The sequence below is a fragment of the Colletotrichum spaethianum genome (assembly GCF_022836535.1).
Source record: "Colletotrichum spaethianum MAFF 239500 DNA, contig02, whole genome shotgun sequence".
Classification (NCBI taxonomy): domain Eukaryota; kingdom Fungi; phylum Ascomycota; class Sordariomycetes; order Glomerellales; family Glomerellaceae; genus Colletotrichum; species Colletotrichum spaethianum.
In genome coordinates this window covers 1,418,010-1,433,512 of record NW_026054772.1, presented here as the reverse complement: position 1 = coordinate 1,433,512, position 15,503 = coordinate 1,418,010, and the positions used below count along the sequence as shown (strand labels likewise).

Sequence of the window (15,503 nt, the reverse complement as noted above, 5' to 3'; positions counted from 1 at the left end):
CCAGTTTCTATTTTCATTCATCATCCCAACGTCCAATTAACAGGTTAAGTCAAAGACGGGGTGCGAACTGCCAGCTGGCGTCACACCAAACGAGATATCAGTTTGTGCGGTATTCGCGTCAAGCAGAGTGTACCACCAGACGTTGCGCTGACCGAAGAGAGCGCAGCCAACTTGAGACCAGTACTGGCGCGCATTGTCGACAGAAGCGACAGCAGCGCCTTGCTGAGGGCCAACTGATACAACTTATTAGGACCCGAAATTTCGACTGACATTGTGAAACATAAAGGCTGTGTGGTTTGACTTACTGTGCGGCCATCCTGTCTCAGTAATGAACACAGGCTTGCCACCTGCGACACTCTCGGTGTTGCCAACTGCAGACCAGAAGTTGTCGGGAGCCTGCTCAATAGAATTGGGCTTGGTGGACTCGAAGTAGGGGAACGAGTTGTGGCCGAGCCAGTCGACGGAAGCAGCGACACCGGCGTTCTCGCCACGAACCCAGGCAGTCCAAGTGTCGACATGGCCAATGGGCTTGCCCTCCAAGGCAGTGCCGCGGATCCAATCCCGGAGCCATCCGATGTATCCCTCAATTTCCGCACCAGTAGCTCCGACCCCAGCGTTGGAGGCGACGCCGTCCGGGCTGCTTCGGTACAGGTCCTCGGAGCCGACAGAGATGCCAACGACGCGGTCGGTGAAGGCCGTGCCGTATTGCTCTGCCGCGCGAAGAAGCGAGTTCAGCTCGTTCTCGTAAATGCCACGACCGGCACTGGCCCACAAGCCGACCAGGATCGATGTATCGGTGTCGATGGCAGCTTGGTAAGCCGAGACCGGGTCGTTTACCGTACCGCACTGAATCGATGTGTAGAGGCGGGCCGACGTGAATGACCCCGCGCCAGCCAAGCTCTTTGCAGTCTCGAAGTAGCTCCGGAAGTCATCGTAGCCTCTACAAGAGCCATCTTCGTTCGTGGCGCCGTAGTTGAATCCCTGCTGCACCTGGGCCAGGGCAGTGGTGGCCAGACTGGCGGCGATGGCACCTCTGAAATACATGGTCGTCGATCAATTAAGATTAGAGTATTGAAAAAAGATTTCTGGAAGGTTGACCGAAACCTCTCATTCGACTACCCACCTGGTGGAAGACTTTCAGGTATTTAAGCATCGCAGCAGCCATGAATGCCTGACCAACAAAAATAGAACCGATCCCCTCTGCATGACGTCGCGGGCTTGTGTTTTTCATGGACCTCGTATTTTGGCAGCCACATCCACCTCCTTTACCAGCGCTCTCCAATTTTCCATTGGGTAAGCATGGTGGAAAAAGCAGCCGGCATGGCTAGCGATCGACAGCTGAGCCCGCATCTCCACTTGCACCGTCGGCCTAGATCTTGCTTAGAGGCCCCGGCATCGTCATCCACCACCCGTCCATCCGCTAATGAAGCTTACTTGGCAGTGTTTTTCTCGTAATTATGGCCCCGCCAGGCGCTGGACAGGTAATGGGTCCCCTGATTCGCAGCGGACATTCAGTAAACAATACCTGACTCTTGTTTACACAACAAAGTCGTCTTACGTATGGGTGGCATTGACTGTTACGTACAGTTAGGAGAGAAAATGTTGATTTTTTGCTTTCTGAGCCTGGCGTTTCCATCTTTCCAGTAATCCCGTTCAGACATCCTCTCTTCTTTGTGGCTTCTTTAGCTATCCACTAACAGGAAATTGTGTCCGGAAAGTCCGCCCTGCCATGGAGCAATGCTCGTTCTTTCGTTATTATTATCGGAGGTTCGTTCTATGCTGCTCTTTGTACAAGAACGGGGTCTGTCGGTGGTATGGACTCCTGTACGGAGGATGCGCACAACATTTAACGACATAGTGTCAGTGTATTCAAGATTCGGCCGAATGGACTCGTAATCCAGGGATGTCTCTTACTGAGTTCTCCTAAATTGAAATTTACTGGATTCTTGTTGGAATTGTTAGTGACCAACCAAGGCCCACAACTGACTCTAAGCATCAATGATCGAAGACTCTTCATACGCACACTCATTTCCCCATACACAGGCCCTTCCAGACCTCTAAAACCAAAACTGAGCTACAGGGGCAGTCTCACTAGCAATCCCAATCTGGCTGTTGAGACAGCCGACATCCTAATTTTATAGGCCTGCATAGAATACCTACAGCAGTCATTAGATTATACAGGTCTTACAATTCTTCTTGCGAATATAAACAAACACGACTCCCCTTTGCAGAAGCATTGGGTTTGGGCTTATGCTCTTGGTATGAAATCGATAACCAGCATGGCGGTTGAACCCACCACCCCCCCAAATGAAGCCATATTCGAAACGGCGCCGTAATAACAGTGTTGTTGAACACGATTTTCCAATATAGTTGTGAAGTCACGATTGTATTCCAGTCTTTACGTTTCGTAAATATCGTAAATCACAGCCAGTGTAGCCTGGTCCGCCCTACGACATGCAGCAGCCTTGCTGCTAACGGCGCATCCTCAGCTTGAGTATTGATCAGTGATGTCTAGAAATGATTCGGTTGGCATGCATCCGCTTTGGAAAGAGCGAATGCAATACGTTCATGGCTTGTGGACTCTTATGGGTCGAGTGCAACCCACGAAACACATCGCCGGGGTCACTATTAGCCGTTATTCGATGATATGGATACCTCAACTGCAATTGGCTGCTCTCTGTTGATATATTTCGATGTGCAGAAGCAGGCTGCCGGTCACAGTCGTGCGTCGACCGCCAATCATGTTCTCTACCATGTGCCTCTAGTCCAGGGCGGCAGTGCAAGGCAGATTTAGGCAGCTGATTTCCCGCTTCCCAAGTCATGCGGGGTTCATCTTCTTCTCCTTTTCTTTTTCCATTCGTAATCTACGTAATTAGTAGCCCCTTCACGAATTGCGGTGCTACCAGAGTCACTCTTGACGGTCTCGCGCCGTCCATCATGGAGTTTGCGCTCACTTTTGGCGCGATTGGTGATTTTATTGCAGTGATTGAACTCATAAAAAATGTCATCCTCGCATTGGATGATTGTCGCGGCTCAGCAAAGGAATATCGAGATGTGGTCTATAATCTCGAAATCCTCGAGAAGACGCTTCAGCAAGTTGCCGAACTCTACCAAAGCCAAAGTTCTGACAGTCATTTCGGCGACTTACGAGCAATTGCCTTGCGCAGCTTGCAGCAGATTCGCTTATGTCTCGATGAATTAAGCGACAAGATTCTGAAGTTCGCGCCCAGTCTCGCAAATGGAAGAACAAAGAACGTCTTCAAGGACGTGGCCAAGAAGATACAATGGAAGCTAGAGGAGAAGGACATTGACAAATTTCGGGCTGAAATAATGGGCTATACAATGTCACTGAACATGCTACTAGAGGTTACAACAGCGTAAGTGTCCGTGTCCTAGCTTGAACTCGCTTGCAATGGCATCGGTTCACACCTGTAATAGGCGTATCCTCCAGCGAAACCTTGATACTTCGACTCAGCAAGCGTCCGAAGCTGAAAACCACACAACAGTTATGATACGCAACTCCAACCAGTCACTAAAAGGATACTTTGGCATGGTGGGGCGACGAATCCTCTCAAGACTGAACCACGTTTCCAGATTGAGTATGGACTTGAAATGTTCGACGTCTCGTCTTATATCCATGGTGCTTGCCTTATCAAATGAATTGAGCAGCATCGGGATGATAATTACGAGACTAGAACGACCCCTTAGTGAAGAGTTTTTTATTTTCGAAGACGCCACTGGTAAAGTGTTTCCCATTCATCTAAGAACCATTACTTCCTGGGAAGCATTTGAATACATCATCGTCGACAGATTCAAAGGTAAAAAGGGTGCTCACCGAACTCAGCGTAAACGTTATTCGTTACAGGAACGGGCTAGTCGCCGAGGAATTAATCGTTCGATGGACTGGGAGAGTGCCTTTCTGCCGTACCAGAAAGTTGACATGAGCCTGATGTGCCGGGAGACACAAAATACCACGCTGGCAAGGCCGTCGCCCACTTGTCCTCGATGTTCGACGGTATCGCCAGGCGACACCGGCGCTGAGATACAGTGGTGAGTTTCAGATCCAAAGTTATTTATTTTTCAGAGCCTTGAAGCTGACATCATTCAGCCAAAACTGCAGTATGTTTTTTACCAGAGTCATTGAAGACGAAGAAGATCCGTCCAACGCACCGGGGGATTCGGCGTTCAGCACCGCCACTGCTGCAAAGATGAAACGACGCAGAGACCATGAAGAGTCTGAAGAGGATAGCGATTGTACATGCGCCAGGACAAAGACACGCAAAGTAAAAGAACTTCGGAAGAGAAAGGCAAGAGAAGAGCAAGAATCTGGCTCTGATGATGAGGATGTCAGAGGGTTTGTAAGGATCACCTTGGTCTCCAAGCGCAAACAAATGAATGAGCTAGGCCTGCCAATTTACGCGAATCAAAAGAAGCCTTTCGACTTTCTGGCTGGGCAAGCCCTCGGAGAAACCAGCTCGCCAGTTGATAGGTATTGTCTGTCTCAAGCATACTCTGAAATACCACTATCGACGTATCCTACACTTAGCGAATCCAGCTGGGACTTCCCGCAACAACAGACCGCTTCTTTACCAAGCAGACACCTGCTCTACTGCGAATTTCAACCTTGGACTGGCTGTCAGCAGCAGTTCCGTCTTGACGAGGCCGCTGAATGGATCAGACATACCGAGGATGAACACTTGCAAGAAAATTTCCCTGCAGAATGCATTTGCTGGTTTTGCGACAACTTCGTTTTCAGCGTCCAGCAGTGCCCCGATGCCGGATTGAACTTCACCAAACGCATGGTGCATATTGCGGACCATATCCTGGACGGGGATCATTTCGAGCAGAGGCGCCCCGACTTCTACTACCTCGACCATGTATACCAAACCGGTAAGATATCGCACCAGGCCTTTCAGCAGGCTGCGGGTATAAGCGAGGGTCCCCGACGTCGAGGGGCTCTTTATCCATCGGGTTGGAGGCCTGCCAGGCGTGATGCAGGAGTCGCCGTGACAGAGGGTGGTAGGTGACGAAGACGACATAGAGAACGTCACTTGTAGGAAGTGAACTTGCTGGTCTTTCTCGAAAGATATTTGTCGCCTAGTTACCCTTGCATGCATTGCATTCAGATTCATCAAAATAGAGGGTGGTAGTGTCGTCCTACTCCATCCTTACACTAATACACAACCCCAAAACCTCACACCAACGAGCTCCTGCCAACCATTCCCGTCGATAATACCAATTCGAGTGCCAATAAGAACGGAGCTGAAGAGTCAGAGAAAAGAACACTATCGTGGGCAATGACCGTAGCTATTGGTTTCCCCTACTATAAGAATCGCATCATTATTAGGCACTAGCCAGAACACATCAGTGCAAAGTGTCCACGACGTTTACTTACAACAAATTGCACTTACGCATCGATATGCTTACACTAGCATTTGTGTCAAGATTTAACATTCGTAAATCGAAATCCTTTTTCAATTGACGTAAGAAGAGTCCCAGGCCATCAAGCTGTTGACTAGGACATGATCGTGAATTACTGCACTGTATGTTGTTCGATTAAAATTTGATCTCAAGAGGCACTAAATAGGCATACTACCAAGTTGCTATTCTGATTTCGTCCACCTAATGTGCTAGTTGATTACCAGAATTTCCAAGTGTGGAAGACAAGGGCTATGTGCATGACACTGAACTGCAAACTTGTGCTCAGACGCTGTGTTACCGATCGTAAGTTTGAGCTAACCGCCTAACGCTGTCTTGCTGTCTTGCAATTGGTCGGCATTTCTGTCTTCAGCAACTCGGCCTTCCCACGGATCTCTCGTTTGTTCATTATTCCACTGCCAATCTGAAGCATTAAGTTTGGCTGTTTCTGTGGCACGAGGTGACATGTTTCCTGCGTTGTTCCAATACTGAAGAGTGTTACAGAGATGAGAAAGAGTTGAAGAGTCCCGAAAGAGAATACGAATAGATAATGGCGACATCTCTGGCTGTTTTCTTGATTAACCATGTCGGGAGTGTAGCTGTGATGACTACCGTCAAACTTTCTGTCTCTGTTGTCGTCTCATGTGAGTCCGACTCTCTCGCAACCTGACCCTTTGTGCCATAACTGGTCCAACTAAACTAGATTGGCTGGCCCCAAAGCTTCGTACCTTTTTAGAATGTGGCAACCCTACGCTAATTTTCAAGGGTGCTAGTGAAATGGAACAAGCTACAGCGTGGTTTTTCTTTGTTCCATAGGGGTGGCCTTCGATTCCAACCACACAATTCCAAAGGACTAATAAGAGCCTTGCTCTCATCCCAAACCCATTGGATTGCGGTAGCTCACCTATCTCTCCCAATAATCAGACGGCCGCGCCAAGGCTTACCTTAAGACGAGTAGCATCCACGTGGAACGAAGGAGACAGCCAAAATTGTCCTCTATGTTGTGGATGTAACAAAATCAAGACCAGATTTGCATTGCAGCCGTATTCGGAATATAATTATGCTGAGCTCCCTTATTGAGAATTTCGTTAAGTTCGATTCGAAAGCCTTACTCCTTGACCGTGTGAGCAGTGATCTCACCAAGCCATAATTGTGCCTTGTTCCACCATCACCCATGTGCAAATTGTAGAAACAAAGTTAAAGCCGGACCGGAATCCAGGCCACGCAGTCGAGTCTCAAATATGCTGCTGTCATGAATCAGGACCCTAGTCAATTTCTCTAGTCGTCTTTACAATGACACCCCGTATTTCGAACTTTGAGCAAAGTGGAGACGCGAGGCCGTCTCAAAGTCTAGATACTTGGACGCATTCCATGCATTCTAGGTTCACTAGCGGCCAACGTTTCCATATTTGACAAGTCAGGTTAAACTTACTCCAAACTTGGCTCAACATCTTACCTGCGTCGTCTTACTAGTACTTCAAACACACCACCAAAACGCAATGCCATCGCTCTACCCCTCACGAGATGAAAGTATAGGGCAACCTAGCATGACCGGAACCCAGTTAATACTCATCTCTCAGTGTTGGAACAAATTGCCATAACTAATTACTTGATTAACCTCTATCAGGTGGCGCCTATAGTATAACACTAATGTCTTGGACCATCTCATTGTTCAAGAATGGATTTAACAGTTGATGTCGACGTCAATCAAGCGACTTTGTAAAGTAGCATTAACAACCTGTGCCACCACCTCAGCCAACGGAGCTCATATGCAACTGAGACTGATGTTGTTATAAGCTCTCCCATCTTTTGAAATCCAAAATACGCTATCGCTCCAAATCCATCGATACAACTGCATCGCCTTGTCCATTCCTACTTTACTATGCAGCCGTCAAAGGGACTTGACAAGGACACAAAGCTGGTTCTCATTGGCGCTAACGGGAAGCTGCAGAGTCATTTGGAATACCCGCTTCATCCCACACGCAAAATATCACATCGATCTCCATGGTGGATTGCTGTATCGGTTGCTGTCTTTCTTGCCTTGAGCTGGGGACTTCACTACCCCACAACGCGTAGAGTTAAGATCCTCTTCGGCAGGGGGGATGACAAGAATGGCTCCGGTACCAAGCAATTCGTCCGAAGGTACAACCTTACAGTGGGAGCTCGGTGGATGAATTTAGGTGTTTGCTTGTGAGACTCGAGCCAATGAACCAACAACCCACTAATAAAAGCACATAGATGGAGGTTTCTGGAGGGGAATATATGTGTGCAACGGCGAGACACCGTGCCCGACTCTGTTTGCGGAAGAGGGAGACATCGTTGAGCTGAACGTCCACAATGATCTGTTTGGACAAGTATCAATCCATTGGTCAGGCATGAACCATCGAAGGTAGGCTGGCGATGACAGGTGAATACTCTTCTAAAATATCGATCGACCCAACGTCTTGACGCAGATTTGGCTTCTGGAATGATGGCACGGGGGGGTTGTATCAAGTACATTTTCTGTTTTCCTAGGCCTCTCTGACATTTTACCACTAACCAAGACCGCAGTACGGGCTCCTTCAACGAGGGAACTTTACGCCCCGCTACGACACCACGGGACATTGGGGGCTAAACTGGTATGCCGACCACACCGGTGTCGGTATCATGGACGGCGCTCACGGTTTGTCCTACGTCGCGCCCTCGTCTTCGCGTCCTCGACCATACCAACTCATCACCTCTTCTTACACCGAGCTGGCCCTGATTCGTGAGGCTGAGCGCGATGTCCAGCACATGCTGGTGTGGAACTACTACCGGCGCGATGCCAATTGGCGCGTCCTTGAGATGAAGAGTGAAGGAACCAATCTCAACTGCTACGACTCCATCCTTGTTAACTCAAAGGCCGACGGCATTGTCGTCATCCAGGCTTCCAGACTCTGAACGGTAAGAAGCTAGATGAGTCAGGATGTGTAATAGAGCAAGGAAACGATGGCGTCCAATGCACTCCAACCGATGCTGATTATGAGGTAACATGGTGTTTATTTGTTTCTGAGCGTCCCATTCTCCTCTTATTAAGATGTTATGCAGGTTATCGAAACCCACGGAAGGTCATGGATCATGATCAATGTCTTGAACATAGGCTTTGAGCATGCCCTCCGGTTCAGTATCGACGACCACAAGATGTGGATTGTTGCCAACGACGGCGGTTTTATCAAACCACAGCTTGTTGATGTGCTCTAAATCACTAATGGCGCATAGTACACTATTCTAACCAAACTCGATCGAGAGGGCGCCGACTACGCAATGCGTTTGGTATCGACGAGTACTCATCAAATTCTCTACGGATATTCCATTTTGAGATATCCGGTACGCCTTGCTTACCTCGCTCCCCAAGCACGCCTTTCTCCATACTGAACTAATGGCACTCAGGCCTTGCGCTACCCGGCGCATGGAGCCCCGATGGAAGTTCACGGCCCCCCGAGCGGCTCACCACCCTGCATCCACCCGGATGGCTCCATCCATCCGACGTGCAATACAACAACGACATCATCTCTAGCACCATACCCTCCGTCGGCTTCTCCACCTGCAAATTGAACTTTGCACTTCCAATTTGCTCAGCAGCCTTCTCGGTATGAGAAACACGTCACCGAGTGTATCCTCAACCAGAAGCCGTGGCAGCTCTACCACGCTCAGATGGCCCCCCTGCTGTTCCTTGATATTGTATCGGTCGTAGAGCCGCCTATTGTAGGCCATCTACCCCGGGGCACTACCGTCGATGTGATCGTGCAGAACGCGGTTGATGACACCATGCCACTTTACAAACATGGGGACCCCATGTTTTTGCTTGGCTCCAAAGGCAATGACACATGGAGGTGGGAGATAGTCGAAGATGCCATCAGAGCCCACACGGAGGAGCCGAACTTGGACACTCCCGCCCTACAGTTCGTGCACGATGTGCCACCCTTAGGTTGGGCGGTGCTGCGGTGGCAGACTCACGTCCGCGGCGCTACAATGCTACACTCCAACAAGTTCAAGTATTACGCAGTGAGTTTCTCTTCCACATCTTTCCCATGCCCTGACTTACCAGGATGCGCCTCGCAAATAGATGGGAATGTCAGCGCCCTTGCTTGAAGGCATGGACTCCACTATGCAAGATACAATACCTGAACATACGAAAGCCATGCCACACGTTGAGTTTATCCCTAAAAACGATGGAATCTTCGGTTAAGTTGGACTTGTCAAACGACGCAAGTTAGAAAATGGCAGTGATTAGAGTGATCCGACGGCCAAAGTTATTCTTGTTTTGTATTCTCGTCCATACTGTACCGGCAACTAAGGATTCTTCCAAGAAGAGCCTGTGATGGACGTGCCTGATACTTTTCAACAAAGTACATATATCGTTTCCTCTAATCCGTCTCAGTAGGTTCTACTAAGTAAAGCAGGTAGTAGAAGTTAAAACACTACTTCCATAGAGTGTGTTCAAAGGTCAACCCGATCTCCGGAGGTATATCAGTTGTAGATTAAGTTTCAGTAGAGTAGGAATGTCACGCGACTTGCAAGTTATAAGTCACATTTGAGTTAAGAAAAAGACCTTCACCGCAACAAGGTGTCTCCTACCCGCTGCAGCCGAAACGGGCGCCTCTTGCTATTTTGGACAAAAACTACAAGAAGAGGTAACAAGCTCCACCGTTCCGAGTGTCTCGGGCTGGATGAATCTCATGCATCCAAGGATGAATGGTGTTCAGGAATAGATGGTCGGCGGCTTCCGCCAGCACTTGAACTACTGTTGGAAACTACTCTGGTTGTTTACTATGGAGTTTAGCATAGTATCTTACTTCATAGTTGGTAGCATTCTCTCGAATCATGCCATCGGCTTTCACTAAACTTCCCTCGTTAGCCATCATGTTGATTGAGTTCCGCATTCGATTATGCATCTGCTGGCACCGATGGGACACCATGGCGCAAAATGTTGCGTTATAGGAAAGTTTCCTGGAGTTCGCGTACCAAGTTTTACTGTTTTCAGGTTCGTAAATAATTTGTTTGGCTCTGTCACCAAATTTTGTGTCAGCATCAAGACGGTCGCATTTGAAGTCAATTGGGACAAAAGTGAAGTTGAATGGGAATTGTCGATTCCAGGTACAGCAGCAGGTCAAATATGGCAAACGCGAGTTGCGGAAAATACCCAACTGAGACTTTTGTGGCAATTCAACTACTGTGAAAGTCAAGAGACTTCAGACTGTACTATTGAGTCAGTTACACAAAAGCCATTCCAGAAAAGACTAACTGGTGCTCTTGCGTCAGCGGCAAGAAAAACTCTCTTTCACAGTGGACTTGCTAAACTCTTCTGACCTTCCATACCCCAGGAAGAATGTTGTTAATGAGCATTGCCTGTAATGTCTAACTATTACGTGAACCAACATAGTTTCGGAATATTGTTTGAAGCCTTAACACTTGAATATTCAGATGGTGGGAAACGTTTCTTGGCTGTCGACAGGCGCTCCACACCGACCATGACCTAGGAGAGTGACGATGTACTTTCCCAAATAGCTCATAGATACAAACGCCTCTCAGTTGCTTCAAAGAGCAAAATGCACAACTGGGGGCTCCCCATACCCATTCACTCTGTGCAACACCCCTCGCTCTCAGCGTAAACGTCCTATACAACCCCCTTCTCGTCTCTTCTCGGCTACCTAATACGCCGCGAACATGCTTCCCACTTACATCCCAGTTCAGAAAGTCGAGGGCAACAATGGCATTGCCTATGTCTACCGCCGTCTAGGTCCGGCGAAGGGTATCCCTCTTGTACTGCACATAAATGTGAGTTGCTCAACCCTGGGCGTTTGTCAAAGATTCATGCTGTGAGTAGGTGCGAGCCTCTATGGGCTACTGGGACCCTGTCTTCATACGCCCGCTTCTGTCGAGGCGCCCTGTCATCATGTTTGACCCGCCCGCAATTGGACAGAACAGTGGCGACACTCAGCGTACAGCGTCCGAAAGTAGGCGTGACCTTGTCTCTATCGCTGAGGGAGCTGCAAGCTGAGCAGTGCCTTGCAGTAACCATAATGGGAGATAACCTCAAAGCGTTTCTTGACGCTCTCCCTCTCGAGCTCATTGATCTACTTGGATTCTCGATCGTAAGCATGGCCTGTCAGATGGCTACACTCGCGAGACCTGAGCGAGTGAGACGCCTGATTCTGGTTGGAGCTGATCCATCAGGACCTGTTCCTGGAGAGCATCTTTGGCCTCGCACCGAACCAAATCTGGATCGTTTCCTGACACTGCTGCAGAGCGCTAGCGAGGCGGACTGGCAGGCTGCTTACACACTCGCGTTCTTTCGTAATGATATTAAAGGCAAAGCTGCCGCCGATGCCTACTTCCAGCGCTTGTGGGAGAGCGAGTTCAATGAAAATGCTGCTGTCGGTGGGCGGCCGACATTCAGCAATATGGAAAGCTTCAAAATACAATTTCAAAGCATCAAGGACTGGTGCTCGCCGGGCGATAGGAACGAAGGTTCCTTCTACAGACTGCACGAGCTCACTATGCCTGTGCTTGTCATGACTGGCGACGACGACTATGTCGTTCCCACGCCTCGGGGCTACGAGCTGATGAATGGGATTCCAAACTGCCTACTGGTCGTCTGGCCCCGTACTGGGCATGCTTCCATCTGGCAGTATGCCGAGAATTGTGCGGCAAGGGTGAATGAGTTCTTGGGCAATGATATGGACGATTATGCGGAGCCGCGATTGTAACAGAGAATGATGAGTGAAATTAAGGCTTAAACCTGGGCGAATGATGCATGTCTTGTTTCTGCTTTATTGCCACCAGAACCTAGACTTTAGAGACTAAAAAGACTCTCTTCTCCTATACAGGTTTGTATTGACGGTACATGCTAGGGTCAATACTAGTGCTCCCCCTTCCTATTGCCGTCATCGCCACACCCTACTGATTTGTTTATCCCATACCTGCTGCTCCAATGACTCGCAACTTGTGTCCCAGAACCAGAAGCTTCATGCTAGAGTTTAGTAGAGTCTCACTAATGTACCTTGAAAAACGGTCCTTGTCTCAATCTGCCAGCGATTCAGTGGTACTTACCAGAAGTGTGCACAAGGCGGGTATAAATGGCATTGGTGCATGCTTTCTGCGTCCGAATCATTCATCGAAACTCCATCGCCTTGGACACCAGGACCTGCCTAATTTGCAGTTGTACTGTGCGCTTCTAGGTTGTACATCCTGTACTATGAATCAGAATCTGGATAAACGGACATATGGTACAGTTTATGGCATCCCTCACGGCTGAGCCTTCCTGTGGTATCCGTATTGTTGGAAGCCTTTACTCGAAATCATGCAAATCAAAGACGCCTGCCTAGCGCTACTGCTTTCACCCTGCGTACTTGGCAAGGGAATTAGGAGATACAACCTCACACTAACCTATGCTTGGGACAAACAAGGTATGGCAATAGTGATAAACGTGCGAACATTGTCCAATCTGACTCAGAAATAGATGGTCATGGTCGTCCAACTTACCTCATAAACGGCGATACTCCTGGACCTGTCCCCACTGTCAATGAGGGCAAGAGCCTAGAAGCGTTTGTGGACAATCAACTCGCAATTGAAACCACAATTCATTGGTACGGTCATAACAGTATCAAGTATAATTGTAGCCGAGACCTAATATTCATGCAGGTATGGAGTACATCAAATCAATGAGCCATGGAATGACGGCGTGCCAGGCGGAACTCAGGTTTGGGACCACTCCGGGCGCAAGAACTTCAGTCGTCTACGATGTCCTAACAATTCACAGCAGGCCACCGAACCCAGGGACAACTACACAAATCGTTTCACTCCTCAAGGCCAGTATGGGACTTACTTATCACGGGCACTTTGGGCCTGCGTTCTCGGACGTCAGTCATCTCATATGATGCATTAGTATTGTATGGTACTGATGATACCTAGGGCCAACGAGGTCCGCTATGGATCATTCCAGCTGACTGGCATCCTCGCCCGTATGAGCTCATATCCACAAAGGAACATGAAATCAGTGCCATGCGGGCAGCGGAGAAGAACCCTACGCCACATCATCGTTGCTGACTGGAATGATCAGCCGATGGACATGTATCTGATTCGCTTCCGTGACACCGGCTACATCCCAGTCTACGCCAATAGCCTCACTCATAACGGGCGAGGTGGAACCAGGTGCGAATCTGCCCAGGACCTCGAAGGTGCTGGTGGACCTGGACGCAACGAGCGAGGCTGCCGGTATCTGATCCCAGGCCATGAGTACACAAACGTAGAATACTGCACCGAGACACATCCGGAGCTGGAGGTCGTGCAAGCTGAGCCGGGTGAAGAGTGGGTTTGGATCAATTTCATCCATTCTGGAGCTCACCACTCCCTTGCTATAAGCATCGATGAGCATCAGTTCTGGGTTGTTGCTGCAGATGGCGAATTCGTTCATCCACAAAAGGTAGTGAGGACGCATGTTAATTTTGGTGAGAGAACGAGGTACGAGCCTGAAACTCGTCAACTCCCCGGTGATAGATGCCTCGCTCACCAATATCACAGTATTCTCGTAAAATTGAACAAACTGGCTGGTGACTATGCGCTAAGTTTGCATTCCCTTCGATCCGAGCAAATAATTCAAGGCACTGGCATCCTTCAACATCCGACAACCAAAGTATGCCTCTCTGAATTTTACAAAGCAAGTGACAGTCCTACTGACGGGAGTAAAGAACTTATCCAAACATTTTAACCAAACTGTACCCAACACAAAGCCGTGGCTTCATCTGAATGGAAGTCTCATCGCGCCGAGTAACAAGGCTTTGGATGAAACCAAGTTGACCCCATACCCTCCTCGGCTGCCACCCGAGGAGGCTGACTTCACTCTCAAATTCATGGGCAACCGAACGGGGCCCTCGGCTTGGGTACTGAACTCTGCCCCGCATGAATTCTTTCGCCAGAACGTTCCCCCCATCATGTGGAATGCGAAGTCAGGCGGGAGGACGTCATGGGGTGATTCGAATGGGTTCCTAAGGAACGGATCGATCATGGACTTGATCATCGAGAATGGCGCTGAGATTGACGCCAGCCACCCTTTCCACAAACACAGTCATAAAGTCTGGATCATCGGCCAGGGTGACGGTGGGTTCTACTGGAAGGAAGTGGACGATGCCTTGAAGAAGGGAGGTCAGGCGCAAAGTATTTCAATTGTCAATCCGACCTATCGTGAAGGATTCACTCTCCATGCTGGCGAGGGCAAGTTCATTGTGGTACGCTACAAGATCGACTTCCCGGGAGTTAGTACGTTGCATTGCCACATGATCCACCATTTCGCGATATGTTCACGCCTCTCAATCTTCGTGTATCTACGGCTACTAATCCATGATGATATAGAGCGGCCAACAGGTTGTTATGCTGGAAGGGATGGAAGTTATGCCGCCAGTCCCACAGGAGTTGAAAGACAAGGCTCATGTCGAGTTTGACTTTCCTCGGCGCTACGGACCACTAGACTGAGAAGGGACGCGCCTGGTTTTGATGTGGCTAGCTGCAACGTCGTAAAACCACATGTTTGAATAGCCAGGTCTCTCGAGGTCAAGGTAGTGCATTTCTAGAACGGCAAAGCTATCTTGTATCACAGTGAAAGAATAGATCTGAGAATGTGTACAGTGGGATATACTATCCTAGTGAATAACAGAGGTGTTGTCGCATCCTCAGTGATCTTTTCATCCCTCTAGCGTGCTGAAAGAGGGGAAGAAAACTAAGGGAGCCGAGCTGCGGTCAGCTTACATGCAATGCACCTACATGCAGGGAAGCAACTTTGTGTTACTTCAGCTTCGACAACTAATGGAATAGCGGGGCTACATTGTGAAGAGAGCATCAATTCGTCCACTCTTTTCGGGAAGGGCCGCTTCGTGCAGATTAATACCCAAATGTTGTGGACGGATTTAAGACAGCGTTGTTCCGCCCAGCGCAGATCGAGGGTTCTCGAGTGGTACGTTAACAAGGGTATCATGCAACCGGAAAGCTTCACAATGAGCCAGCTAATGAGAAAAACGATAGCTGAGTCTGGTTTGATAGGTGATTGAGTGAAGGGCATGCCTCCAATTTGG

General features: G+C 48.9%; 8 protein-coding genes across 8 annotated transcripts; 6 read left to right on the top strand and 2 right to left on the bottom strand.

The window, feature by feature from the left end:
• Nucleotides 1-36: 36 nt before the first annotated feature.
• Nucleotides 37-1,044, bottom strand: ColSpa_01276 (putative glucan endo-1,3-beta-glucosidase eglC; the record flags this gene model as incomplete). Its single annotated transcript, XM_049267488.1, has 2 exons — nt 37-233; nt 306-1,044. The coding sequence occupies 2 exons, from the start codon at nt 1,042-1,044 to the stop codon at nt 37-39; spliced, it is 936 nt and encodes a 311-aa protein (XP_049123445.1).
• A 1,893-nt stretch (nt 1,045-2,937) lies between these two features.
• ColSpa_01275 (uncharacterized protein) lies at nt 2,938-3,381 on the top strand (the record flags this gene model as incomplete). The annotated part of the gene is made up of 1 exon (XM_049267487.1): nt 2,938-3,381. The coding sequence occupies one exon, from the start codon at nt 2,938-2,940 to the stop codon at nt 3,379-3,381; it is 444 nt and encodes a 147-aa protein (XP_049123444.1).
• A 4,683-nt stretch (nt 3,382-8,064) lies between these two features.
• ColSpa_01274 (uncharacterized protein) lies at nt 8,065-8,337 on the top strand (the record flags this gene model as incomplete). The annotated part of the gene is made up of 1 exon (XM_049267486.1): nt 8,065-8,337. One exon carries the CDS (start codon nt 8,065-8,067, stop codon nt 8,335-8,337), a length of 273 nt encoding a protein of 90 aa, XP_049123443.1.
• Nucleotides 8,338-9,090: 753 nt separating this feature from the next.
• On the top strand, nt 9,091-9,502 carry ColSpa_01273 (uncharacterized protein; the record flags this gene model as incomplete). Its single annotated transcript, XM_049267485.1, has 2 exons — nt 9,091-9,441; nt 9,485-9,502. The coding sequence occupies 2 exons, from the start codon at nt 9,091-9,093 to the stop codon at nt 9,500-9,502; spliced, it is 369 nt and encodes a 122-aa protein (XP_049123442.1).
• Nucleotides 9,503-11,103: 1,601 nt separating this feature from the next.
• Nucleotides 11,104-11,437, top strand: ColSpa_01272 (uncharacterized protein; the record flags this gene model as incomplete). Its single annotated transcript, XM_049267484.1, has 2 exons — nt 11,104-11,214; nt 11,264-11,437. 2 exons carry the CDS (start codon nt 11,104-11,106, stop codon nt 11,435-11,437), a joined length of 285 nt encoding a protein of 94 aa, XP_049123441.1.
• A 100-nt stretch (nt 11,438-11,537) lies between these two features.
• Nucleotides 11,538-12,146, top strand: ColSpa_01271 (2-hydroxy-6-oxononadienedioate/2-hydroxy-6-oxononatrienedioate hydrolase; the record flags this gene model as incomplete). The annotated part of the gene is made up of 1 exon (XM_049267483.1): nt 11,538-12,146. The coding sequence occupies one exon, from the start codon at nt 11,538-11,540 to the stop codon at nt 12,144-12,146; it is 609 nt and encodes a 202-aa protein (XP_049123440.1).
• Nucleotides 12,147-13,462: 1,316 nt separating this feature from the next.
• Nucleotides 13,463-13,876, bottom strand: ColSpa_01270 (uncharacterized protein; the record flags this gene model as incomplete). The annotated part of the gene is made up of 1 exon (XM_049267482.1): nt 13,463-13,876. One exon carries the CDS (start codon nt 13,874-13,876, stop codon nt 13,463-13,465), a length of 414 nt encoding a protein of 137 aa, XP_049123439.1.
• Nucleotides 13,877-14,369: 493 nt separating this feature from the next.
• On the top strand, nt 14,370-14,907 carry ColSpa_01269 (laccase abr2; the record flags this gene model as incomplete). The annotated part of the gene is made up of 2 exons (XM_049267481.1): nt 14,370-14,690; nt 14,788-14,907. The coding sequence occupies 2 exons, from the start codon at nt 14,370-14,372 to the stop codon at nt 14,905-14,907; spliced, it is 441 nt and encodes a 146-aa protein (XP_049123438.1).
• Between the last annotated feature and the right edge of the window lie 596 nt (nt 14,908-15,503).